Genomic DNA, 23,397 nt, shown 5'->3' with positions numbered 1-23,397 from the left:
CTGGGGCTTGAACTCAGGCTCTGAGCACTGTCCTTGGGCTTTCTCAAGGCTAGAGCTCTACCACTTGAGCCACAGTACCACTTCTGGATTTTCTATGTATGTGGTACCAAGGAATCGAACCCAGGTCTTTGTGCATGCTAGGCAAGGCCAAACTTCTAGCCCAAGATTTTTTTTTTTTTGGGGGGGGGAACAGCGTGGGCTTGAACTTTGGGCTTGAGTGCTGTCCCTGAGCTCTTCAGCTCAAGGCTACTGCTTTACCACTTGAACCACAGCGCCACTTCCAGTTTTCTGGTGGTTAATTGGAGGTAAGAATTTCACAGATTTTTAGTGCTGGGGCTAGCTTTGAACTGTGATCCTCAGATCTCAGCCTTCTGAGTAGCTAGGATTACAGGTGTGAGCCACCTGTGACAGGCTGAGACATAACTCCATTAAACTATCAAAAGATCCAGAAGTAGCAAAAGAAAGTCAGGGACAGTGTCCTGAGTTCAAGCCCCAAGACTGGTAATGCATGCATGTGTGTGTATGCATGCCCACATACAGGTGTGTGTGTGCACGTGCGTGAACTCTCTCTCTCTCTCTCTCTCTCTCTCACACACACACACACACACACACACACACACAGATTTTAAAACTCCAGTTTTAGAGTCTCCATTTGCATTTCCTGTATGGGAAGAAGAAAATATAATACTCCCCCGCTTTCCTATTTCTCTCTACTTTATATTGTCTTACTAAAATAAATATTTGGGCTTTAGGGTGTGGCTCCTGTGGTAGAGCCTCTGCCTAGCAAGAAGAAGGCTTTGAGGGCAATCTCTGGGGTATATGTGGGTGGCGCATAAGAGAGTGAGGGTGGAGTAGGGAGGGAAAAGAGCAAGAGAGGGTCAGGGTGTGGCCAAACAGTAAGAGCACTTGCCTAGCATGCATGATGACCCAGGTTCGATTCCTCAGTACCACATACATAGAAAAAGCTAGAAGTGAAGCAGTGGCCCAAGTGGTAAAGTTCTAGCCTTGAGAAAACCCAAGAACAGTGCTCAGAGCCTGAGTTCAAGCCCCAGGATGGGCAAATGGCAGGGGGGGGGGTGTCTGGCCACAGGGGTTCATGCCTGTAATCCTAGCTACTCAGGAGGTTGAGATCTGAGGATTGCCACTCAAGGCCAGCCCAGGCACTAAAAAGTCCAGGAGACTCTTATCTCCAATTAATTACCAGAAAACTGGAAGTGGCTCTATGGCTCAAGGGTAAGGTGGTAGATTTGAGCTGAAGAGCTCAGGGACAGCGCCCAGGCCCAGAGTTCAAGTCCCACGACCTATGGAAAAAAAAAAAGAGGGGAAGAGGGGAGAGACTTAAAAAACAAAACAAGAAAGAGCTGGGAGTGTCGTCTAGAGGTAAAGTGCATGCCTAGCATGCATAAAGCCTCAAGTTCAATTTCTCAGGACCACATACTCAGAAAAACTCAGAAAGAGAGTTTGGCTCAAATGGCAGAGTACTATCTGCTAACCTTGAGCAAAAAGCGTCCCAGAACTGTGCCCAGGCCCTGAGTTCAAGCCCCAGGATTGGAAAAAAAAAAAAAAAAAAGCCAGGTGCCAGTGGTTCACACCTAATCCTAACCACTCAGAAAGTTAAGATCTGAGGATTATGGTTCAAAAAGCAGGCTTAAGCAAGAAACTTCATGAGATTTCTGTTTCCAATTAACCTGAAAAGGCTGTAAGTGGCACTGTGGTTCAAGTGGTAGTGAAATAGCCTTGAACGAAAACAAAAACAAAGTTAAGGGGTGGCACACACGCCCAGAATTCAAGGGGAGGGGGGAGAGAAATAGAAAAAGGGGAGGGAGGGAGAAAGAAAAAGAGAGAGAGGGGGAGGGAGGCAGAGAGAGTTGAGAGACAGAGGAGTAGGAGCGAGACAGAGACCAAGAGAGGAGGGCGGGAGGGGAGGGGAGCCAGGGCATGGAGGGGGTGGACCGGAGAAAAGCTGAGCCCGTCTAGTCTGCGGCGGCTCCGCGCTCTCCCTCCAGGTGGCACTGCAGCCTCGCACTTGTGAACCGGTTGCTCCGCACCGTGGCGCCCCGGGCCCTTCGGGTCGGCCGCTACCCGGGCCCTGCCAGGCCTGGGTCATGCCCTCTCCAGTGGGGGTGTAACCGGGAACGCGGACCGGAGCAGCTCTGCAGGGTGCGTCGTCCACGCGCTCAGCACATGCGTGGCGACTCGGGGGCCGAGGGTCGGGTGGCGTGGTCGGCGTGCGCACCTGTCCCCGGGGGCCGCCTCGGGAGCCAGCGGGGGAATGCGGGTGCGGCTGGCCCGGTGGGCAGGGCCCCGGCCGCAGAGGCAGGACAACGCCGGATTCCGGCGGGCGTGCGGCCGCCGTACCCACGGGGAACAGACTTTCCTGGTGCCCGCGTAAACCCTTGGCGGGAAGCCTGCGGCGGACTCTTTAAGGCTCCGTCTCCTTCCCTCCGGCCCGGACAGGCCGGGACACCCGGGACCTGACATTTGGCAGAGCCTGCGCGTGGGAACTAAAAATATCCCCCTCTAGGTTACTTCGGGGCATTGTTTCCCAGCCGCCCCGCGCGCCCGCTCGTGCGCCCCGGTCCTGACACCCGCGCGCCGCCCCGCGCACCGGCCCGGCCCCTCCTCTTGGACCCCACGGTGGGCCCTGGGCTCGGGGCTCGGGGGAGGAGTCCCCCCACGTGGTTGGGCGGGGCCTCCCCGGCCAGTCCCCGTCCCCCACCCGGTGGCGCCCAGTCGCCCCAGGCGCGGGAGGGGGCGGGCCCTTTTTGGGGTGTGCGGGCTCCCGGCCAATGGGTGTTGCGAAGGGCGTCGCCCGTGGCGGGGCCGGAGTGAAGTGGTGGTGGCTCCTCGCAACTTTTCCCCCCCTCCCCGGCAGCCGGGCTCCGCCAGATCCCGGGGAGCCCCGCCGCTCTCTGGCTCCTGGGGCTGTGGGTCCCTCCAAGCCGGCTCCCCGCGCATCGCCCCCGGACCCCTGAAGACCCCCTGCCCCCCCCCCCCCCGCCAGGCCGGGGCCGCAGACCCCCCGTCGCCGCTCATCACCGCAGCTCTTCCAAGACAAGATGCCATCCGGCTTCCAACAGATCGGCTCGGAAGTAGGGTTTGGCTTGCAGGGGCGTCACGAGGGGGTGGGGGTACAGGTCTGGCTTTTCTGGGGCGGGGGTCGCTGTCGGGGGTCAATGTGGGGGGCGGTCCCTGCGCAGGCGCAGAAGGTGGATGTGGGAGCTGGCTATTTATACCCGGCCTAGACAACCCGTGACTGTCGAATTCCAATGCTGCCAAGAGAAAAGAGTGGGTCCGGGGGACCTTTCTGGAGCCCCGTCTGCGAGCGGACTCCAGGGATCCGGAGTCTGTCGTCTTTCCCATTCCGCGGCACGCCAAGTCGGGTGTGGGGGGCACCCTGCCGTCCATTCAGCGTGGGAAACCTGACTGTCGCCCTGCAGAAGCTGTGGGTCTGCCGGGCCCTGCAGGGTTTCCAGGACCGGAGGCCCTCCGTAGTCCCTCCGTAGTCCCCACCCCCACTCCTGGCCGCCCTCCCGGTTGCTGAACTTTTTCTCAGCCCTGTGATGGGTGGAGGGGCAGAGGGGAGTGTCACCCCCTCCCCCTCCCCCCAGCTCAGGTTTCCGCTTGGAGACAGTCTGTGCCGCCAGCGAGCAGCCACCGTGGCCACCGCCCCTCACGCCACCATCCCTCCCCTCTTCCCCTGGGCATGGTTCTCCTTGGCGAGAACCTCTGCACAGCCCCCCAACCTTTGGAAGCAGAGGGGAGGCCAAGGCAGAGACATAGATGGTTACCTCAAGAGAACGACCTGGATGCCCTTTTTGGAAATGCCCTTTTGGGGCCTGCCGGGGGGCCTTCTGGCTGGCTGGGAGAAACAGTGACTGATGACCACGACACACGTGTCCGTTTGTAAAACCAGCACTGTCTGGGTTACTGCTAGCTTAGTTTGAGGTGACAAGGTAGCCCTGCGGGGACAACCTCACCTTCCAGAAAAGGTTCGTTCAGACTGGAGAAGTGACTGGCCCAAGGTCACACTAATCTGAGTGTGTTCCAAGGTCACAAGGGAATCTTAAGGCATGGTTGCTCTAGTTTTCTCTGCGTTGTGGACTCTGAAACATCCCCTTTCTCAACGATGCCCACCTCCCTCTGGTGCTCCTGTTTATATGAGATCTTTGTAACAATTCCTAATATGGGCCAGTTTCTCTCACTCAGCATGTTGGATGGAACCCAGCATCTGTAGGCTTCAAACTGGGTCCTGGCCGCTGGAGGAAGACAAGCGGGTGGGATTGTGTGTGACTCGGCCCTCTTCCTTTCTGTCTGCCCAGGATGGGGAGCCTCCTCGGCAGCGGGTGACTGGGACACTAGTCCTTGCAGTCTTCTCCGCTGTGCTTGGCTCCTTGCAATTTGGCTACAACATTGGAGTCATCAATGCCCCTCAGAAGGTGAGGTGACCTGCAGCAGGCCGGGCTAAGGGTTGTTCAGGGGTGGTGGGAAATGAAGGGTCTGCAGGGAATCACTCCCATGCTGTCCCCCCCCTCAGGTGATTGAACAGAGCTACAATGCAACGTGGCTGGGGAGGCAGGGGCCTGAGGGACCTGGTTCCATCCCGCCAGGCACCCTCACCACCCTCTGGGCTCTCTCCGTGGCCATCTTTTCTGTGGGCGGCATGATTTCCTCTTTCCTCATTGGTGTCATCTCTCAGTGGCTAGGAAGGTATAGGGCTGGGAGAGGGGGCACAAGTGGAGGAGAGGGAGGGAAGCCACTGCAGGGGAGTTCGGACATTCACAGCCCTGCTCTCTGCCCTCCAGGAAAAGGGCTATGCTGGCCAACAACGCCCTGGCCATGCTAGGGGGCACCCTCATGGGCCTGGCCAATGCCACTGCCTCCTATGAGATACTCATTCTCGGACGGTTCCTTATTGGCGCCTATTCAGGTACCCACGGGGGCACCACATCCCAGTCCGGGGCCCTGCTCTCCTGCACTGTGTCTGGGCTTCGGGATGGAAGTGGACAGTTGCCCTCAGCCCTCTCTTCCCACTTTCCAGGGCTCACATCAGGCCTGGTGCCCATGTACGTGGGGGAGATTGCTCCCACTCATCTTCGCGGTGCCTTGGGGACCCTCAACCAACTGGCCATTGTCATCGGCATTCTAATCGCCCAGGTGAATGGGCCAGGCCAGATGGGGGGCGGGGGAGCCTCTAGGGTGAAGTTGGATCCTTGAGTCACCTTCTTCCCAACCTTTCCTACAGGTGCTGGGTTTGGAGTCCATGCTGGGCACTGCCACACTGTGGCCACTGCTCCTGGGCATCACAGTGCTTCCTGCCCTGCTGCAACTGATCCTGCTACCCTTCTGCCCTGAAAGCCCCCGCTACCTCTACATCATCCGCAACCTGGAGGGGCCCGCCCGAAAGAGTGAGCACTCACCCTTGGCACTGTAGCCCAGGCCCAAGCCTTCACCCCATCCTGTTAGCGCCCCCAGCCTTCTCTGAGGCCCTGTCAGGCCTGACCTTCCCCACCCCCAGGTCTGAAGCGTCTGACAGGCTGGGCTGATGTGTCTGCTGCGCTGGCTGAGCTGAAGGATGAGAAGCGGAAGCTGGAGCGTGAGCGACCCTTGTCCCTGCTCCAGCTCCTGGGCAGCCGTACCCACCGGCAGCCCCTGGTCATTGCAGTTGTGCTGCAGCTGAGCCAGCAGCTCTCAGGCATCAATGCTGTACGTATGGAGTGGCAGGGCATGGGGTCATGTACCAGGCCAGTGGAGGGGAGAAGCGGGCAGCCTCCTGGTCTGGAACACTCAGGCTCAGGCTAGTCTGGAGTGGCAAGGGTAGAGAACAAGACATTTCTGCCATCCTCTTCTCCTTTGCCTCTAGGTTTTCTATTATTCAACCAGCATCTTTGAGTCTGCAGGAGTGGCTCAGCCAGCTCATGCCACCATAGGAGCTGGCGTAGTCAACACTGTCTTCACCTTAGTCTCGGTAAGGAATGGCCTGAAGCACTAGCTTCCCATCCCTGTGTGTTCAGAAGTCCTCCTCTTGGGCTGTCCCTAACCATGCAAACTCTCAACTTCCTGTGTCCTCAAGGCCCCCACCAAGTTCTGCTTCTCCCTCCAGGTGCTCTTGGTGGAGCGGGCCGGGCGTCGTACTCTCCATCTCTTAGGCCTGGCAGGCATGTGTGGCTGTGCCATCTTGATGACTGTGGCTCTGCTTCTGCTGGTGAGGCCTGGGGGCTGGGAGGGTCTGCCCGACACAAGGCACAGCACAAGGGGCTCTGTGGCTTGCCAGAGCCATACTTTCCCATTCCTGGCTGGAAATCCCAGCACAAACTTGTGCGGCTTTGGTTTTAGAAACTGTTCACTTCTGAGGGATCCAGGCTGTGCTGGGCCTGCTTTAGGAAGTAGCTAGAGTACAAATCTGGCAGCTGAAAGAGAGGATGCCCAGCAAGCCGTAAGAGCAATTCCTAAGGACCCAGCTTCAGAGTCACGAGTGGCGGGGGGCGGGGCAGCATAGGCAATCTTGAATCTATTTGGGGTGCTTGGAGGAGTGTAAATATTCAGAAATGCTCCTGGAGACCGGGTGCAGTTATGCATGTCTTTGATTCTAGCTATTTTGGAGGCAGGAAGATCAAGACTTTGTGGCCAGGGGAAAAAGTGAGAACCTATGCCTAAAAACTGGTTAGAGGTGTGGCTTGCTTAGCATATGCCAGGCCCAGTTCCAATCTCCACTATGGGAGTGAGGAACTCCAGAGAAGCCAAGCAGCAGTACCTGGAAATCTGAGGCAAGAAAATGAGAAATTTAAGGCTAGCCTGGTCTAAATCAGACCCTGCCCATCTCTCCACTTCCCCTAAAACTGGGAAATGGAAGAGAAGAAGAGAAGGGGGAAGGGACAAAGTGGGAGAGAAGAGGGAAAGGGCCTGTTTTAGCCCAGAGAAATACATCCTCCAAGCTGATACAAAGGGTAGATTTTGTTGGGTGATGGTGGCTCACAGCTGTAATCCTACTCAAGACACTGAGTACTGAAGATTGCAGTTCAAAGACAGCCCCAACAGGAAACTCCATGAGACTTTCAATTAAGCAAAAATCAGAAGTGGAGGTGTGGTTTAAGCAATAGAGCAAGATCCTGAGCAAAAAAGCCCAGGGACAGTGCCCAGATTCTGAGTTCAAGCCCCAGGATCGATCTGTCTCTCTGTCTCTGTCTCTCTCTCTCTCTCCCTCTCTCTCACACTTACACACACACAGTTTCCAGTTCTCTGAGCCAAGGGCAAGTTGAACAATTTTCCTATCCTTCCCTCAGGAGCGGGTTCCAGCCATGAGCTATGTGTCCATTGTGGCCATCTTTGGCTTTGTGGCATTCTTTGAAATTGGCCCTGGCCCCATCCCCTGGTTCATCGTGGCTGAGCTCTTTAGCCAGGGACCCCGCCCAGCAGCCATGGCGGTGGCTGGTTTCTCCAACTGGACGTGCAACTTCATCGTTGGCATGGGTTTCCAGTATGTTGCGGTAGGTCTCTACCCCTGCCCCCATTCCCACACTGGAGACCAAGTGCAACTCACCGCTAGCCCACTTGGTATCTAGCCAGAGACCCCCAGCCCCTGACTGTTGATCTTTGGGTCACTCTGGTGAACTGCTCCCTGAAGTCAAAGGAAAGAAGGGGGCAGAACTAAATCGGGTGGTAACAGTGGTGTGTTTGAACTAATCAGTGACATAACTTCACTTTAGACCAGGAATAAAATAAGCTTCATATTAACCCAAATGGCTGGGAATCTACTCCAAGCACAGTAACACAGGATGGTGAAGAGGGCAAAAACAAAGGAGTTAGGGTTCTCAAAGAGTCCTTTTTTCCCCCATGTAAATTCTCATCCCTGATCATTTCCTCTGTCCTTGAAGGAGCCACCTGCAGCATCCCCCGCTCCCTCTCAAAGACTTTAATTCCCACTTGTCTGAGTCTATCTCTTCCCTCCTCATCCCTCTGTCAATATCTTTTTCTCTACCTGTCCCAGGATGCTATGGGTCCCTACGTCTTCCTTCTATTTGCGGTCCTCCTGCTTGGTTTCTTCATCTTCACCTTCTTAAAAGTGCCTGAAACTCGAGGCCGGACGTTTGACCAGATCTCAGCTGCCTTCCGCCGGACACCCTCTCTTTTAGAACAGGAGGTGAAACCCAGCACGGAACTGGAATACTTAGGGCCAGATGAGAATGACTGAGGGGCAAAGCCAGCAGGAGAACTGGCTCCTCTGCCTCTCAGAGATGCCCCTCCTTCCTCTGCGGCACTTTAACCCTCTTTCCCATTTACTTCCAGGGTGGAAAAATCCTTCCACCTGGTAGAACTGGGAAGCCCGAGGGATGGGTGGTCTGACCACCCCTCACTCCCCTGCGTGACTCTTGGATAATTATGTGTTGTGGTTAGGCCACGCCCATTCGAATAGGCCATTCTCCCCCTCCCCCTTCCCCCCCTCCCCCTTTCTCCAGCCTCAACCCAGACCCAGGCTCCAGAATACTTTCATCCCTTCTAGAAGAGGGGGACTGCAGGAAGGGGGGGTCCTAGCCTGTTGCTTCGTGGGACAAACGGAAGCAAGAGAGCAGGATGTGAGACTGACAAATCAAGTTTCTCACCACTTTCAGCTTCTCCCACCACCTGGCATTTTTGCCCAACTCTTGCCACATAGACTCTAGGTGAAGGGAGTTATCTTGACCCCTCCAGGGCAAAGGATATAACCTCCCAAAGTCTTGCCTCTCCTCCCTCCCTGCAAGCTCAGCCTTCCAGGGTGCAAGGGCACATGGCAATATATACCTACCTGTGGTGAGAAGAGGCGGCAGAGACCCACTAGCTTCAGGACCCTATTCTGATTGCCACGTCTGCCAAGTGGGGGCCCAACTCTCTCTACTCCCCTCCTGGAAGGGTGCTGTACCCACAGGCTTTTGATGTGTAAGGCTGCCTGTTAATACTGGTGGGGGGGGAGTGTTTAGATATTTTTGTATATGTTTGGGTAAGAGGTAGGGAGCAGCGATCAAAGGCTGCTGTTATTAAATGTGTATAGAGAGATTCATCTATAAAGTCAATGTATGGAGACGAGTGTCCTGTCATCGAGGCATTGGAAGGTGGGCTGAGACAGGTACTACAACCTCCTCGCTCACCCCTTCCCTCTCTCCTGCCTCAGTTCAAGGTTTCAGAATCCTCTACATGCTGGCAACTCATGTCCTATTTCTGTTTAATAGGAAATGTGCAATAAAGTGTAGCCATCGACTCTGGTCCCCGTTTAACGGGTGGGGACAGTGAATCGCAGTGAGGAGGGTCCTTGTCAAGAGTGCACAGCTGTGGCTGCTGGAGGCAGGCAGGACAGGCCCTGCCAGTGCATACGTCCCCAGCCCACACTCGAAAACAGAAAAGCGGCAGCAGAGACCAAGACGACAGGAAGGCCTGTTTTTGTTTTTACTGGAGGCTCAGGTGGCACGTGACAGTTCATAAAATGGCTTCAGAGGTAGGGGATGGGGGGGAACAAAAAATAAACTGGGGTGGAAAAGAAAAACAACCAGGAGGAGGTTAAGAGCTGGCTGATTCTGTAACAGCCTGACTTAGGGGAGGGAGCTGATGCCTCTGAATAATAAGGATGAATCCCTTCCTTCAACCCATCATAGGGGAGAGAAAAAACAAAACAAAACAAAAGGCAAAAGGCTGTTGCTTTAGCCCTCCTGAGTCTCAAGGAAAAAGGGAAAAGCCGGTGTTTTGATGTCATGAATTATGGGAAAGGGGGAGGGGGTGCTGCGTAGGGTCAGTTGGAAAAACTGGCAGATACCTAAGAGCAAAACAAAGCAAAAGACCAATCATAAAGGATAACTTATCATCGCAACCCAGTCCCCTGCCTTCTAGGCTACCCGCCCTGAAAGGAGTAGCCGCTAACCAGATGGTAGCTCTGGGTGTCCTTTGAGTTGGAATCACTCCAGTATGTTGTGGGGGGGGTCCCCACTGTTGATGGGGGCTGAGGTCTAAAGAGAACAGCAGTGGCCAATTAAGACTTGTTCTTTAGAGCCCTCTACTTCATCCTTCTCCCTCCTTTCCCTTCCCATCCCTGTGCAACCAATCTTCACGATTCACACCTCCAAGCTAGTGTTTGGGCTTCAAGGAAAGCTAGGGTGGGTTGTGTAGAGGGGACAGGGAGGGTTTTCTGATGGGAGAGGCGCCTGCCAGCAGCAGGGCCAGAGGCTGCACTGAGGGGCGTGGCTGGGGGAGCTGAGATACAAAAAAGGATAGGAGAAGGAGAGAAGGAAAAAAAGAACAGGACAGTAAAGAGGGCAGATGGTCTCAACTGTCCTTTTCACTTCATTCCCAGAGTTTCAGACCCCTAAGATCCTCACCTCTGGGGCTGTGGGCTGCCTGGGGCCAGGAGGTTGCTGCCGTCGCCGCTGGAAATAAGGGCGATTTCGTGGGCGCTGGGGCTCAGGCCGAGAACCATCAGTGGGGCCTTGGTTGGGTTTAGTTTCACCATCCCCACCTTCGGTGGTAGGTTGTTGCGGAGGCCTGGGGCGGAAAGGCCTAGGGAGAAAAGGAAGGGACCAAGAAACCTAGCGTGGACTGCCTCCCTCAGGATTTCCCAGGTTCTCCATCCCCAAGGGCCCAACACTGAACTGATCAAGAGCTGAGGAAAGGGCATCCTACCTTCGGTACCTGGGCCGGAATCTGGGTGGGGGCACCCGTTCATCTCCTTGCTGTTGGTCTCCCTCCAGTGGAGCTGTCTCTTTAGGTTCTACCCCGTCGGTGCCCTGGGAATGCACACGGCCTGGGTGGGCTGTGGATCTTCAGGCTCCGCCTGGCCCTCCCCAGCCCTCCGTCGCATTTCCTGTGGGGACCCTGTGATCTCTCACTCTTTCCTCTTGTATGTGGACAGCTGGCATTCCCTCACCTCTAAAGGCTGCTGCTGATTGGGGGGCCGAGGGCCTCGCACAAACCGTCGACGATAGAAGAAGGGTGGTGGACGCCGACGTCTGGGCCGCTGCCCCGAGTCCTCAGCCCGCTCCCCTTCACTGCCTGCTTCTGTCCCACCCGAGGGAGCCTCTGCTACCATGGGTGGTGGGGCAGCTGGGCGAGGTCGAGGGATGAATCGGCGGAACCTACGTCGATTGGGGGCATACCGGCTGCCCTTCACTGGCACCCCCCCAGGGCCAGTTACATTAGCAGCTTCTGCGCCCTGGAGAGAACAAGAGCAAGTCAGAGCTCACCCCAGGCCAAATTCATATTTGCATTTTTGCTGGAGTTAAGAGTACACTCTTCCAGCCTGATGGCTCCCTCCAGATGGCCTGTGGCTTCTCTAACCTCTACTTGTTTCTCCCCCACTCCATGGGCAAGACAGTGAGTTTTTCCTGTTTGGAAAGAAACCACCTATCCTTTGGAAATATTATGGCAATTCCCCCCAGAGTTAAAGACGAGGGTTAGGTGTAAAGGGCTGTCATCACTTTTCAGTTCACAAGGGCTGGTTCTGAGAACCTGCTAGGATCAGGCCTCCATGGGGAAGAGAGCCATGGAAGTGCTTGATGACCTTCATGCACAGAGGAAATCCAGACACTACTGATGGATAAAAGGGACATATTCTTTAGGACACTGTTTTCTTCCAGTTCTAGGGCTTGAACTCAGGGCCTGAGCACTGTCCTCGGGCTTTCTCAAGGCTAGAGCTCTACCACTTGAGCCACAGCACTACTTCCAGCTTTCCTATGTATGTGGTCCCAAGGAATCAAACCCAGCTCTTCGTGCATGCTAGGCAAGCACTCTACCACTAGGCCAAACTCCCAGCCCTTTTAGAACACTTCTTACAGCAGTTCTATTGCTAAGACAACGTGGGGTGAAAGAACACAGCCCCATCCCACAACCAGAGGCAAAGCTGATTCCACTGAGCTGAGGCTGACTTCCAGACTACCTTCCTATAACCCTGGCTCATGACACACACATACACAGCAGCAGCAGCACCCCCCAAACCTTCTCTCCTTCTACGACATCAAACTCCACAGTCTCTCCATCTCCAACGCTGCGCAGAAACTTCCTGGGGTTGTTTCTTTTAATAGCTGTCTGGTTGGGGGAAAGGCAATGAGAAAAGTGAGGGCAGCAAGACCAGAGTCTTCTCAAACCTGCTGCCATCCTCCACCCAACTCCATTTGTTCTTATGTGTATGTGTGGGTCCTATGGGTTGACTCAGGGCCTAGGCACTGTCCCTGGGCTTTTACTCAAGGCTAGCACTCTATCACTTGAGCCACAGCACCATTTCTGGTTTTTTCTGTATACGTGGTACTGAGGAATGGAACCCAGAGCTTCATGTATGCTAGGCAAGCACTCTATACCATGAAGCCACATTCCCAGCCTGTTCTTGGGCTTTTTTTTTTTTTTGCTCAAGGCTATTGCTCTACCACTTGAGTCATGGTTCCACTTCTGGTGGTTTTGTTTCATGTTTCTGGCAGTTAAAGAGTCTCACAGACTTGATTGAGCTGGATTTAAGCCACATCCTTAGATTTCAGCCTCAAGTAGCTAGGTTACAGGTGTGACCACTGATGCCCGATTCAACTTCTGTCCATTTCAACACTTTTACTTGGAGGCAGAGCAAGAAGGTAGTTAAGTTAGGGCAGGGGTGGGGTTAGAGCACTTGCCTACTTAGCAAAGCTTTGGGTTGGATCCCCAGCATCACCAAAAAAAAATTTTTTAATAGGGGAAAAGTCGTAAACTAGGGCCTGGGAATCCACTGTGAAGTTGTTGCTCTCACAAGAGGCTCTTCCCTTCCCCCTCCCCCGCTCAGAGACTTTAAAAAATGGGCAGGGGGCAAGACTATACAGAGATGGTCTAAAGTGGTAAAATGGGACAACCATACTACGCTCCTTACTCCATCCCGAGAGCTCAGTCCACCAAAGCAGTGATTCTCAAACTAGTGAGCAGCAGAACCACCTGGGAGCTTGTTAAAACAAGGGCGCTGGATCCCAGCCCCACGCCTGATTGAGTGATTGAGTACCTCGGGAGGGCTGAGCTTAGATGTCAGGTGATGCTGCTGCTGCAGGTGCAGGGACCACACTTTTGAGACCCCATAGCACCCAAGTCAGTCTCTCTGGGCTGAGTTATTTCCCTCGGAAAATTGCCCGGATTCTTTCCTGTGGTGTTAACAGGTCCCAGAAGGTGGTGAGCATGCCATGCTTAAGAGGGCAACACGTACAATTCTGATGGCCAGTCAGTAACCCAACACAAGTGTGGTTGACACAGGCACCCAGGGCTGGTGGGAGGGCGTCTATTTCCACGTGGGCAGGCCACTGTGCAGTTAAAGAGCTGGATAAACAACAGTGTGCAGCTAAGGGGTTGTGGCAAAGGCCTTCAAAGATAAGGCCGGTTCTTCCCCTTAAAGCCAAGCCTAGCTCTTACCTGGTGAACAAAGACATCCTCCTTGGTGTCATTCCTGCAGAACAGGATCGCGCATTAAGGGGTTGACTTTGGCAAGGGGCTCAGTTCCACTAAGGCCTCTCTACCTGCCCCTCCCCTCCCATGTGCCAGTAACCAGGGGGTACACAGGTAACTGTAAAAGCCATCAGGGCCCTCAGAAGCTGGTACTGAGGAGGAAGTACACTTTCAACCTCAGTGAAAGGGCAAAGGGAGGCGGCAAAGGCACCTTGGAAGAAGCTGGAACAACTCTTTACCTGCCAGTGCTCCACCTTCACTGCCCAGGGGCACCTTAGAACCTGCTGGTGCTGGGTATAACTGTCCCTGGCCAATATCCCCTCCTCCCCACGTACACTGGGATTTCTGGAAAATTCCACCTCTTCCTTCTATCCTCAAGGAGGAAGAAAGGAAGGCCAGGGCCAGAGGTGCAGAACAACTTTAAGAGGACAAGGTATCCAGAATTTGCTCCAAACTACCACCTCAACTTGGAAGTGAACCTAGGGGAGAGCCTCCTCTTGACATGGAGGGACCAAGGTCAAGAGAAGAAAATTAGCCATTCTGTATGATTACCATGACTATTAACCCTGGTTCAGCCTAGAATTCCCTACAGGGAAGAGAGCAGAAGGGCTCTGCACCTCACTCGGCCTTTCCCAGAACAAATGCTCTCATTTGTAAAGCACAGGGATCTGCGCAAAGGTCAGCCTGTTAAGAGGGAACTTGGGCCTCCCTGGAGGGCTCGGCTGGGCAGGGTGCCCAGGCTAGGGATGGCCCCACAGGGGTAGATCTGGCATTGCTCAGAATCCACCACCACAGCCTTCCCTAGGACTTGAAGGGTGGGGCAGCAGTCCCTGGCTAGGCTAACTCCTTCCTCCCTCCTTTTCCTATACCAGACCAGCTCAGTGTCAGCAGGTGAGGGGTTCAAACGAGCCACAGCTCTTTAAGTGAGCTAAGTTGTGCTTGAGGGTTGTCTTTAATTAGGAAATGGGAGAGGACTTCAGCACAGAGCCCAGAAGTGCAAAGAACCCAAACACTAACCCCCCACCAAAGACACAGCCCTCTAAACATAATGAAGCAATTTCAGGAGGTGAGACAGAAAAGGCAGGAAGGTCAGGGCTAGGTGTGCCAAGTTCCCAGATCATTAATCCTCTGCTGCCCTTGAAGATGTGGAGGTGGCTTCATCTTGCCACTGAGCACACATGCGTGCTGTCATTAAAGCCTTTCAACCACCACCAGCTGGACACTGCAGCCCTGTGCCTTGGCAGGAGTAGAGATGAGGTTGGGAAGGTGTCCAGTCCCACAGGCCAGTTCTGAAGACACCCATTCCTCCCCCTCCCTGGGTTCCTCGGATACCTGTTGATGAATCCGTAACCATTCCGGACGTTGAACCATTTGACAGTGCCCAGGACTTGGATTGCTGCCAGGCAGATGCAGTGGGGACAGTAAGATAGGGGGAGAGATGCAGTTGGACTGAGTTTTGAGACACTCCCAAAATCTAGCTTGCCCCCCCCCCCGCATGAAGCTTTCCTTTAAGCTGACCAGGTTTCCCGACTAGTCTTAAGGTATTGTTACCCCAATTCTACCAAATGGAATATAGGCTCTCCAAACGCGAAGACATGTTCCTCACACCCTACAAACCTAGAATCGGGTCCTCACCTGGTCCACAAAGTAGCCCTCCCCCATGTTAAGGGTCCCCAGTGCACCTGCTTCCCAGGCTCAGAGGTTCTCGCACTAACCAGAGGCAGCGAGGCCAAGTCTCCTGCACCCGGGGTGTGGGAGGACCCCACGGCTTCACTCTCCACCTCCCGCCCCCACCCCTCTGCTGGACCTGCTGGCCCCGCCCACGGAGGTACAGCGGGATTTCCCACCAGAGGGATCCACTTAGTTCGTTCCATAGCTCTCAGCCCAGAGTGGTGGGGTCTCTGAGACCAGCCCGCCATCAGCGTTTCCAGACCCCGCTTCCCCTCCCCCAGCCTGTCCCCCCCAGCCGCCCGGGCGCGCGACCCCCGCCCCTCACCCAACACCGGCTTGTCCGCCTGACTCCGGGCCGGGGGCGCGGGGGTTCCCGAGGCCGCCGTCGCCGGGTTGCCAGGGGTGCGAGAGCCTGGCGCCGAGGGGATCCCGGCAGCGGGGCCCGAGGCGGTTCCGCCGCCGCCCGCCCCGCCGCCTACTTTCTGCGGCTCTCCCGCGGGCACGGGTACCACCACTGCTACCACCCCTGCTGCCGTCGCGGGCACCGTCGCCGCGGGGGCCGCTGTCGCCACCACTGCCGCCTCCGCCTCGCTCATCCCGCCGGGTCCAGTACCGGCCCCCGCCGCCGCCACCACCGCCTCCGCCGCCACCGCCACCGCCCCGGCCCCTCCCCCCGGCTCGCGGACCCGCCGCCCCGCTCGGTCCTCGCGCCCCTGGCGGAGCCCGCACGCCGGCAGCGAGCCCCGAACCGAGGCCAATCGCAGCCCGCTATCCCGGCGCGCGCAAGCCCCGCCTCCCGGCCGCAAGCCAATCCCAGCCGCGCAGCGCCCGGGCCCGCACGCCGGCCCCGCCTCCCGGACTTCGCGTGGAGGCGAAGGCTCTCGGCCCGCAGCCCTGTAAGTACACCTGGGCCCCGCCCCTCTGAGGTCACATGGCCCGACAGGCCTGCCTATTGGTCGGCGGCTCGTTTCCCCTCCCCCTTCTCCCCTTGCCACCGGCCGCGGGAAATCAAACGGGCTGGTCCCGCCCCAACTGCCACCTGGTCTCTGCGCGAAAGGCGGGGCCGGGGGCGCGGCTCCCAGGTTGCCCCTGACGACCCAGGTGGGGGGCAGCAGTCGGCAGCCTCAGTTGTAGCTGTTCGGGGTGCTGCTAGCTTGCACTCTCCAGACCCCAGGTGCCTAAACATTGACAGGTGTAGACTCCGCCTCCCGCCCACTCCCACCCTGGGAATGCCCCGCACAGCCCGCAGGGCAGGCTGGAAATGGGAGCGGGACTGTCTTTCCAGCTCAAGTTGTCACAAACCGAGAGCCCTTAATCTTATTTTCTTTTTGAGATACAGTTTGCGTGCATATGTATAGACAGCTTACTGAAGTTTTGCTAAATGTATCCATCTGTGTAACCCATGTCCTAATGAAACTATATCCTTGCCCCAGGAGGATCCCCTGGAGCCTCTTCCACGCCACCCCAGCTTCACCACGGGCCACAGTTCTAGGTCTCCATCCTCTACTAGTTTCTGGGTCTTTCAAGTCTACATGTGGGGAATCTAGGGTCCCCGGCCTTGACACGTCATTTCCTCTAGTGAGGATGGATATCAGCTAATCACTCTTTTTATAGACTTTTAGACAATGTTAAAGGATCTTGACCATTGACCATTGTTTTTTTGTTTTTTTTGTTTTTTTTTTTGTTTTTTTCCCCTTCTCTGCCCACCGGCAACGAACACACGTACTACGCTGTGGGAGGGAGAACCTCGTAGTTATGCTTGATGCCTGGGACAGTGCACAGGATTGATATTTACTGAATAAATGAATGATTCCCAATCCACAGACGGGAAGACTTGAGTTGTGATGCGATTGCGCGCTCAGGTTTCTGGAGAGCCTGTGGAAGTTGGTCAGGGAGGAAGCTTCCATGTCCCATCCAAACCAAGGAGGCTCCAGAAGTCGACCCGCTGGCCCTGCGCGTATTTTTAGCAAGCGCACCTCACCCGGGAGCAGCCCACGTGGCCCCACGCGCGCGCCGCGCCGCCAGCCCCACCCCGCCCCACCCCACGTGCGCCTCCCCAGCGCTGGAGTCGGTGCCAGGGCCCCGGTCCTGCAGACCGCGACCGCGGCCTTCGCGTCTCCCGGTCCTGGCGCGCCCTCTGCCGGTTGCTGCTGGGGACGGTCCGGTTGCGCTTCCCTAGTTGGAGATGTTCAGCTACCCAGAACTTAGCACTTCACCTTGCCACTCCTTTCAAGAGCTAAGCATTCTGATTTCCAAGGCGTTTGGCCCAGTGGACAGAAAAGAGAGAGAAGACACACAACGAAATCGCAAGGAGAGGTCATGGAAGATACTGATATGCCCACACCTTCCTTCTTACATCATTAAGGACCGATTTACTTGTGCCCAGCCGTGGGTCCTCAGGGGAAGGGAGGAGCCTGACTGAGACCCAGACTGGGAAAAGACAAGCAAGATCCTTCACAGCCTGGCCGAGGCCGCAAAATAATGACATGGAAGGTAAGAGATCACCCAGACTAGTGGGCTAGTTAACTATGACTTTGAAGGTGAGGTGGGAGAAAGCTCAGCATAAAGGAGGGATGAGCTCTTTTCGTGAAAAGATTAAGAAACATCAGGCAGCCAGGCGCTGGTGGTTCACACCTGTAATCCTAGCTACTCAGGACGCTGAAATCTAAGGATCACCATTTTTTTTTAAGTCAGTTTGGGGGCTGGGAATGTGGTTTAGTGGTAGAGAGCTTGCATAACATGCATGAAACCCTTGGTTCAATCCTTCAGTACCACATAAACAGAAGAAAAAAAACGGAAGTGGCGTTTTAGCTCAAGTGGTAGAGTGCTAGCCTCGAGCAAAAGAAGTTCAGGGACAGTGCCCAGGCCCTGAGTTCAAGTCCAAGAACTGGCATTGAGAAGAAGGGAGAGGGAGAGAGAGAGAGAGAGAGAGAAGGGTGCGATGACTCACGCCTGTAATCCTAGCTACTCAGGAAGCTGTGATCTGAGAATCAAGGTTCAAAGAGGACATGAGACTCTTATCTCCAATGAACCTCTAGAAAATGGGAAGTGGGGCTTGGCTCAAGAGTAGGGCTGGGGCTGGAAATCTGGCCTAATGGTAGAATGCTTGCCTACCATGCACGAAGACCCAGGTTTGATTCCTTGGTACCACATATATAGCAAAAAAAAAAAAAAAAAAAAAAAAAAAGCTGGAAATGGTGCTATGGCTATGGCTCCAGTGGTAGAGCTCTAGCCTTGAGAAAGCCCAAGAACAGTGCTCAGGCCTCAAGTTCATGGCCCAGGGCTGGCAAAAAAAATAAATAAATAAAAGAATAGGGCTGTAGTCTTGAGCTAAAGAACTCAGGAACAGTGCCCAGGTCGAGTTCAAGCCAAGCCCCATGACCCACAAAAAGAGAGGGGGAGAGGGAGGAGAAAGGTATGGAGGAAGGAAAGAAGGAAGGAAATATCAGGTGAGTAGAGGGATGAGAATTGCAGGGAAAGTACCCGTGGCAGATGAACACTACCTATATTTGGAACAGGTGGAGACTGCGTCCCCATAGAAAGGAACATGCAGAAGTCACTGAGAGATGTAGTAAGTTTGTGCATGTAATATTCTAATTATTTAATATTTTTGTTTTCATTTTTCTTATTTATTTTCCAGTCCTGAACTCAGTGCCTGGGCATTGTCCCTGAGCTTTTTTTTTGCTCAAGGCTAGCACTTTACCATGAGAGTCACAGCACCACTTCCAGCTTTTTCTGTTTATGTGATACTGAGGAATTGAACCCAGAGCTTCATAGGCAAGCACTCTATCACTAGGCCACATTACCAGCCTTTTTTCCTTCATATTTAAAATAATGTGCGCACGCGCGCACGCTTGCACCATTACTAGAGCTTGAACTCAGGGCTTAGGCACTGTGTTTTTGCTCAAGGCTAGTGCTCCACTACTTGAGCCACAGCTCCACCTTGGGTTTTATTTTATTTATTCTTGCTAGTCCTGAGGCTTGAACTTGGGGCCTGGGCACTGAGCCACAAAACCATTTTTGGCTTTTCTTCTGTGTATGTGGTACTGAGAAATCTACCCCAGGGCTTCATGTATGCTAGGCAAGCACTCTACCACTAAGCCACATTCCAAGTCCTGCAGTCTCCTCCTCTTCGTATTATTATTATTATTATTATTATTATTATTATTTTGTCAGTCATGGGACTTGAACTCTGGGCCTGAGTGCAGTCCCTGAGTTCTTCAGCTCAAGACTAGCACTCTACCACTTGAGCCACAACACCACTTCCGGTTTTCTGTTGGTTAATAGAAGATAAGAGACTTTTTTTGTGCCTGACTTTCTTGTACCCGGACTGGCATTGAATCATGATCCTCAAATCTCAGCCTCCTGAGTAGCTAGTATTACAGGTGTGAGCCACCAGTGCCTGGCTGCAGTCCCTTCTTAACTGAGATGTTCACTGAATGTGTTTCGTTCTCCTTTGACTCCATTCAGTGATGGGATCCTGTCACAACTTCTGCAATTGGATCTGCCTTCTTCTTCCTCCTCTCCTTTTAGCTTGGCTTTCTATTGACATCATTTCGGATGACGTTCTCCTGCTCTCTATAGAGCATTTTCCCCATTCCCTGGCTTTGATGGTGAATTTCTGATGATTCTCCACCCTGAATCCTCCCATTTTTCTTCTTTCTTTCTTTCCTTCTTTTTTTTTTTTGCCAGTCATGGGGCTTGAACTCAGGGACTGAGCACCGTCCTTGGACTTTTTTCTCAAGTCTGGTGCTCTACCACTTGAGCCACAGCACCACTTCCAACTTTTTTCTATGTATGTGGTACCGAGGAATCAAACCCAGGTCTTTGTGCATGCTAGGCAAGCACTCCACCACTAAGCCACATTCCCAGTTGTCTCCTTCCATTTTCTAACAGATGCTGAATCCAGTCCTAAATCTCTCTTCCCCATCCTCCTCACATTACTTGCTCAGAGACAATCATTTTTAGGACTCATTACACATGTGTAGAAGTCAACCCTGGAGGCCCAGGTTTCATATAGAATAAGAGAGAGAAGATTTATGATATCAAATTGAGATGGTCTGTGACTGGTGTGTGTGTGTGTGTGTGTGTGTGTGTGTGTGTGTGTGTGTGTGTGTGTTTTGCCAGTTCTGGGGCTTGATCTCGGGGCCTGGGCACTGAAATTGGACATTTTGCTCTGCCACCTGAGCCACAGCACCACTTCCAGCTCTTCCTGTATATGTGGTACCGAGAGCTTCATGCATGCTAGTTAAGCATTCTACCACTAGGCTACACTACTGGCCCCTTTTGTGTGGTTTGAACCAGCTTGGATGCTGTCCCTTAAGCTTTTTTTGTTGTCCAAACATGCGCTCTACAACTTGAATCACAAGCTGATTTCTAGCTTTTTTGCTGCTCAATTGAAGAGAATAGTCTGAGCTGGTTTTGAATCTTGATCTTCAGATCTCAGCTTCTTGAGTAGCTAGGGTAAAGGGAGCCAACCAGAGGCACCCAGTGTCACTCTTCTAATAGCTGTTCTTTTCTTTCTGAACTACTAAATGGTTCCAGAGCTTCAGCCCTCTTTTCTCCTCTCCCACTACAACTGTTCTCTCACCTCTGCCCTCCCATTTGCCAGCTCCACTAGCAACTGTGCCAAATACTTGACCTTTTCTCCACCCTCCACCTCCTGGTTCCATCTGCTGTATCTGATTCTCTTACTTATCATCCCCTTCTTGGAAATTCTTCCTTATCATTTCTTCCTTTCTTTCTTAGTAGCAACAGTTAGAACCACCCTTTACTGAACATTCATTGGGTGCCATGCAGAAATCTTAAGTGCATTTGATACATTAAATCATGTGGTTCCAATAACAATCTTGGGAAATAGATACTTTAAAGTAAATTAAAAGGGGGGGGGCGGGAGTTTGGCCTAGTGGTAGAGTGCCTGCCTAGCGTGCACGAAGACCCAGGTTAGATTCCTTGGTACCACATAGATAGCAAAAAGCCAGAAGTGGTGCTGTGGCTCAAGTGGTAGAGCTCTAGCCTTGAGAAAATCCAGGAACAGTGCTCAGGCCCTGAGCCCAAGCCTAGGACTGGCAAAAAAAAAAAAAGTAAATTAAACCATCTTCCACCTAATTTGTTTGTTTGTTTTCAGGCAGAGTGCCAGTATATAACCCAGGAGGACTTTAACTTCAGAATCCTCCTGTCTTAGCCTCTCAAGTGCTGGGATTACAAATGTGTTCAACTGCCCAGCACCAGTGGCTCACATCTATAATCATAGCTACGCAAGAGTCTGCAGCCTGAGGATCATGGTTCAAAGCCAGCCCAGGCACAAAAGTCTGTGAGACTCTTACCTCCAATAAATCACTTAAAAAATCGAAATTGGTACTGTGGCTCAAGTGGTAGAGAGCTAGCCTTGAGCACAGAGAGGCTCGGGGATAGCACCCAGGCTCTGAGTTTAAGCCCTACAACTGACAAAAAAAAATGTATTAAACTATGCTCAGCGCCCCCTCCAAAAAAAATCCCCATTTCATAGAGACAGAAAGAAGGGATAATAAAGTTAAACAGCTAGCTAAACTCATACAGCTGGGAACAAGCACAGCTGGGGTTCTCATGCAGCTTGGTGTAAGTTTCCAGTTTCCCTTCTACTATGTTTGCACCCATATTTTTTTTAATCATAAAGATCTTTCGGCTATTTCATTATCCATCGTTCCTTGGCTTCATATCCTTTCTAGATTTTTTCATATGGCAGGTTTTTGCTTCCAACCTTTTTTTGTTTAATTGGTCTTGAGGCTTGAACTCTGTCTGGGCCTGGGTGCTGTCCCTGAACTCTTCATATCAAGGCTGTCACTCTACCCCTTGAGCCCAGGGCCACTTCCAGTTTTCTGGTGGTTCATTGGAGATAAGAGTCTCACAGACTTTTGTGCCCCAGCTGGCTTTGAACTGTGATCCTCACATCTCAGCATCCTGAGTAGTTAGGATTACAGTCGTGAATCACCAGCACCCAACTTCCAACCTATTTTTTTGGGGGAGGGGAGTGTTGTTTTTTTTTATTTAATTGGTCATGTGGCTTGAACTCAGGACCCGGGAGATGTCCCTGAGCTTTTTTCAATTCAAATCTAGCACTTTCCACTTGAGCTCCACTTCTGACATTTTGGTGGTTAATTGGACAGAAGAGTTTCACCAGCTTTCTTGTCTGGGCTGGCTTCAAACTGCGATGATCAGATCTCAGCCTTCTAAGTAGCCAGTTTTATAGGCATAAGCTCTCAAAATATTTATATTAAGTATCTGTATGAAAGGGTTTTAATTATTTTAGAAGGCTATGAGTACAGTTTTTTTTTTTTTTTTTTGCCAGTCCTGGGCTTGAGCTCAGGGCCTGAGCACTGTCCTTGGACTTTCTCAAGGCTAGAGCTCTACCACTTGAGCCTCAGCACCACTTCCGGCTTTTTTCTATGTATGTGGTACCAAGGAATCGAACCCGGGTCTTCATGCATGCTAGGCAAGCACTTTAACCACTAGGCCAAACTCCCGGCCAGTTTTTTTTTTTTTAATACCAGTCCTGGGGCTTGAACTCAGGGCCTGAGCACTGTCCTTGGTCTTTCTCAAGTTTAGGGCTCAGCACCACTTCTGGCTTTTTCTATGTATGTGGTACCAAGGAATCAAGCCCAGGTCTTTGTGCATGCTAGGCAAACACTCTACCCCTAGTCCAAACTCCTGGCCCACCTCATTCAATTTTTATATAATCTACATTGACTATAATGACTATGTTTTTTCATCCTCTCTCCATTTGTATGCCTCCCCCTTCTCAACACATTTCAGCTTCCTGGTACTCATTTTGTTAAACAATATCCTGAATTTTAAATTTTTTTAATTTTAATTCTGAGAGAGAGAGAGAGAGAGAGAGAGCGAGCGCATGTATACCAGTACTAAGATTTGAACACAGGGCCTAGGATCTGTCCCTTAGCTTTTTACTCAAGGCTATGCTCTACCACTTGATCCATAGCTTACTTTCAGCTTTTTCTGGTTAATTAGAGATAAGATTCTCACAGACTTTGCTGCTAGGAGCCATCTTTAAACCTTCTCCTCAGATCTTAGGCTCTTGAATAATTGGGATTATAAGTATGAGCTGCCATTACCAAGTTCAACCTACATGTTTTATTTCATTTTATTTTTTGCCTATCTTAGGACTTGAACTTTGGGCCTGGGCTCTGTTCCTGAGCCTGTTTGTGTTCAAGGCTAGTGTTCTGCTACTTGAACCACAGTGCCATATCCGACTTTTTCTGACTAGTTTATTGGAATTGAGTCTTATGAGGGCTGGAAATGTGGCTTAGTGGTAGAGTGCTTGCTTAG

At 52.9% G+C, this 23,397-nt stretch overlaps 2 protein-coding genes across 3 annotated transcripts; one reads left to right on the top strand and one right to left on the bottom strand.

Annotated features, from left to right (window-relative positions):
* Nucleotides 1-2,823: 2,823 nt before the first annotated feature.
* On the top strand, nucleotides 2,824-9,231 carry Slc2a4 (solute carrier family 2 member 4). The gene is made up of 11 exons (XM_090349717.1): nucleotides 2,824-3,092; nucleotides 4,323-4,439; nucleotides 4,538-4,710; nucleotides 4,806-4,930; nucleotides 5,042-5,157; nucleotides 5,246-5,408; nucleotides 5,519-5,706; nucleotides 5,864-5,968; nucleotides 6,104-6,205; nucleotides 7,284-7,487; nucleotides 7,988-9,231. Exons 1-11 carry the CDS (start codon nucleotides 3,060-3,062, stop codon nucleotides 8,189-8,191), a joined length of 1,530 nt encoding a protein of 509 aa, XP_090205843.1. The 5' UTR covers nucleotides 2,824-3,059; the 3' UTR covers nucleotides 8,192-9,231.
* A 172-nt stretch (nucleotides 9,232-9,403) lies between these two features.
* Nucleotides 9,404-15,714, bottom strand: Ybx2 (Y-box binding protein 2). 2 transcript variants are annotated; one of them, XM_090349718.1, is made up of 9 exons: nucleotides 15,401-15,713; nucleotides 14,737-14,800; nucleotides 13,372-13,405; nucleotides 11,953-12,042; nucleotides 10,886-11,170; nucleotides 10,642-10,745; nucleotides 10,341-10,518; nucleotides 9,887-9,971; nucleotides 9,404-9,781 (listed from the first exon to the last, which is right to left on the bottom strand). In XM_090349718.1, exons 1-8 carry the CDS (start codon nucleotides 15,669-15,671, stop codon nucleotides 9,921-9,923), a joined length of 1,077 nt encoding a protein of 358 aa, XP_090205844.1. In that variant the 5' UTR covers nucleotides 15,672-15,713; the 3' UTR covers nucleotides 9,404-9,781; nucleotides 9,887-9,920. The 2 variants fall into 2 exon arrangements, with proteins under 2 accessions (XP_090205844.1, XP_090205845.1); XM_090349719.1 differs by lacking the exon at nucleotides 9,887-9,971 and having other exon boundaries at nucleotides 15,401-15,714.
* Between the last annotated feature and the right edge of the window lie 7,683 nt (nucleotides 15,715-23,397).

This window comes from Megascapheus bottae, chromosome 17, assembly GCF_031878675.1.
Source record: "Megascapheus bottae isolate mThoBot1 chromosome 17, mThoBot2.hap1, whole genome shotgun sequence".
Lineage (NCBI taxonomy): Eukaryota > Metazoa > Chordata > Mammalia > Rodentia > Geomyidae > Megascapheus > Megascapheus bottae.
This window is presented reverse-complemented; position numbering and strand designations above follow the sequence as displayed.

Excerpts from the sequence above, each read along its gene's own strand:
- Slc2a4 (XM_090349717.1), top strand. The coding sequence starts at position 3,060 with ATGCCATCCGGCTTCCAACAGATCGGCTCGGAA. Across the intron at positions 3,093-4,322 it reads TCCAACAGATCGGCTCGGAA|GATGGGGAGCCTCCTCGGCA; the intron begins GTAGGGTTTGGC and ends CTGTCTGCCCAG. Across the intron at positions 5,158-5,245 it reads TCGGCATTCTAATCGCCCAG|GTGCTGGGTTTGGAGTCCAT; the intron begins GTGAATGGGCCA and ends CCTTTCCTACAG.
- Ybx2 (XM_090349718.1), bottom strand. The coding sequence starts at position 15,671 with ATGAGCGAGGCGGAGGCGGCAGTGGTGGCGACAGCGGCCCCCGCGGCG. Across the intron at positions 10,519-10,641 it reads TTCCGGCCCAGGTACCGAAG|GCCTTTCCGCCCCAGGCCTC; the intron begins GTAGGATGCCCT and ends TTTTCTCCCTAG. Across the intron at positions 9,972-10,340 it reads GGCAGCCCACAGCCCCAGAG|ACCTCAGCCCCCATCAACAG; the intron begins GTGAGGATCTTA and ends TGTTCTCTTTAG.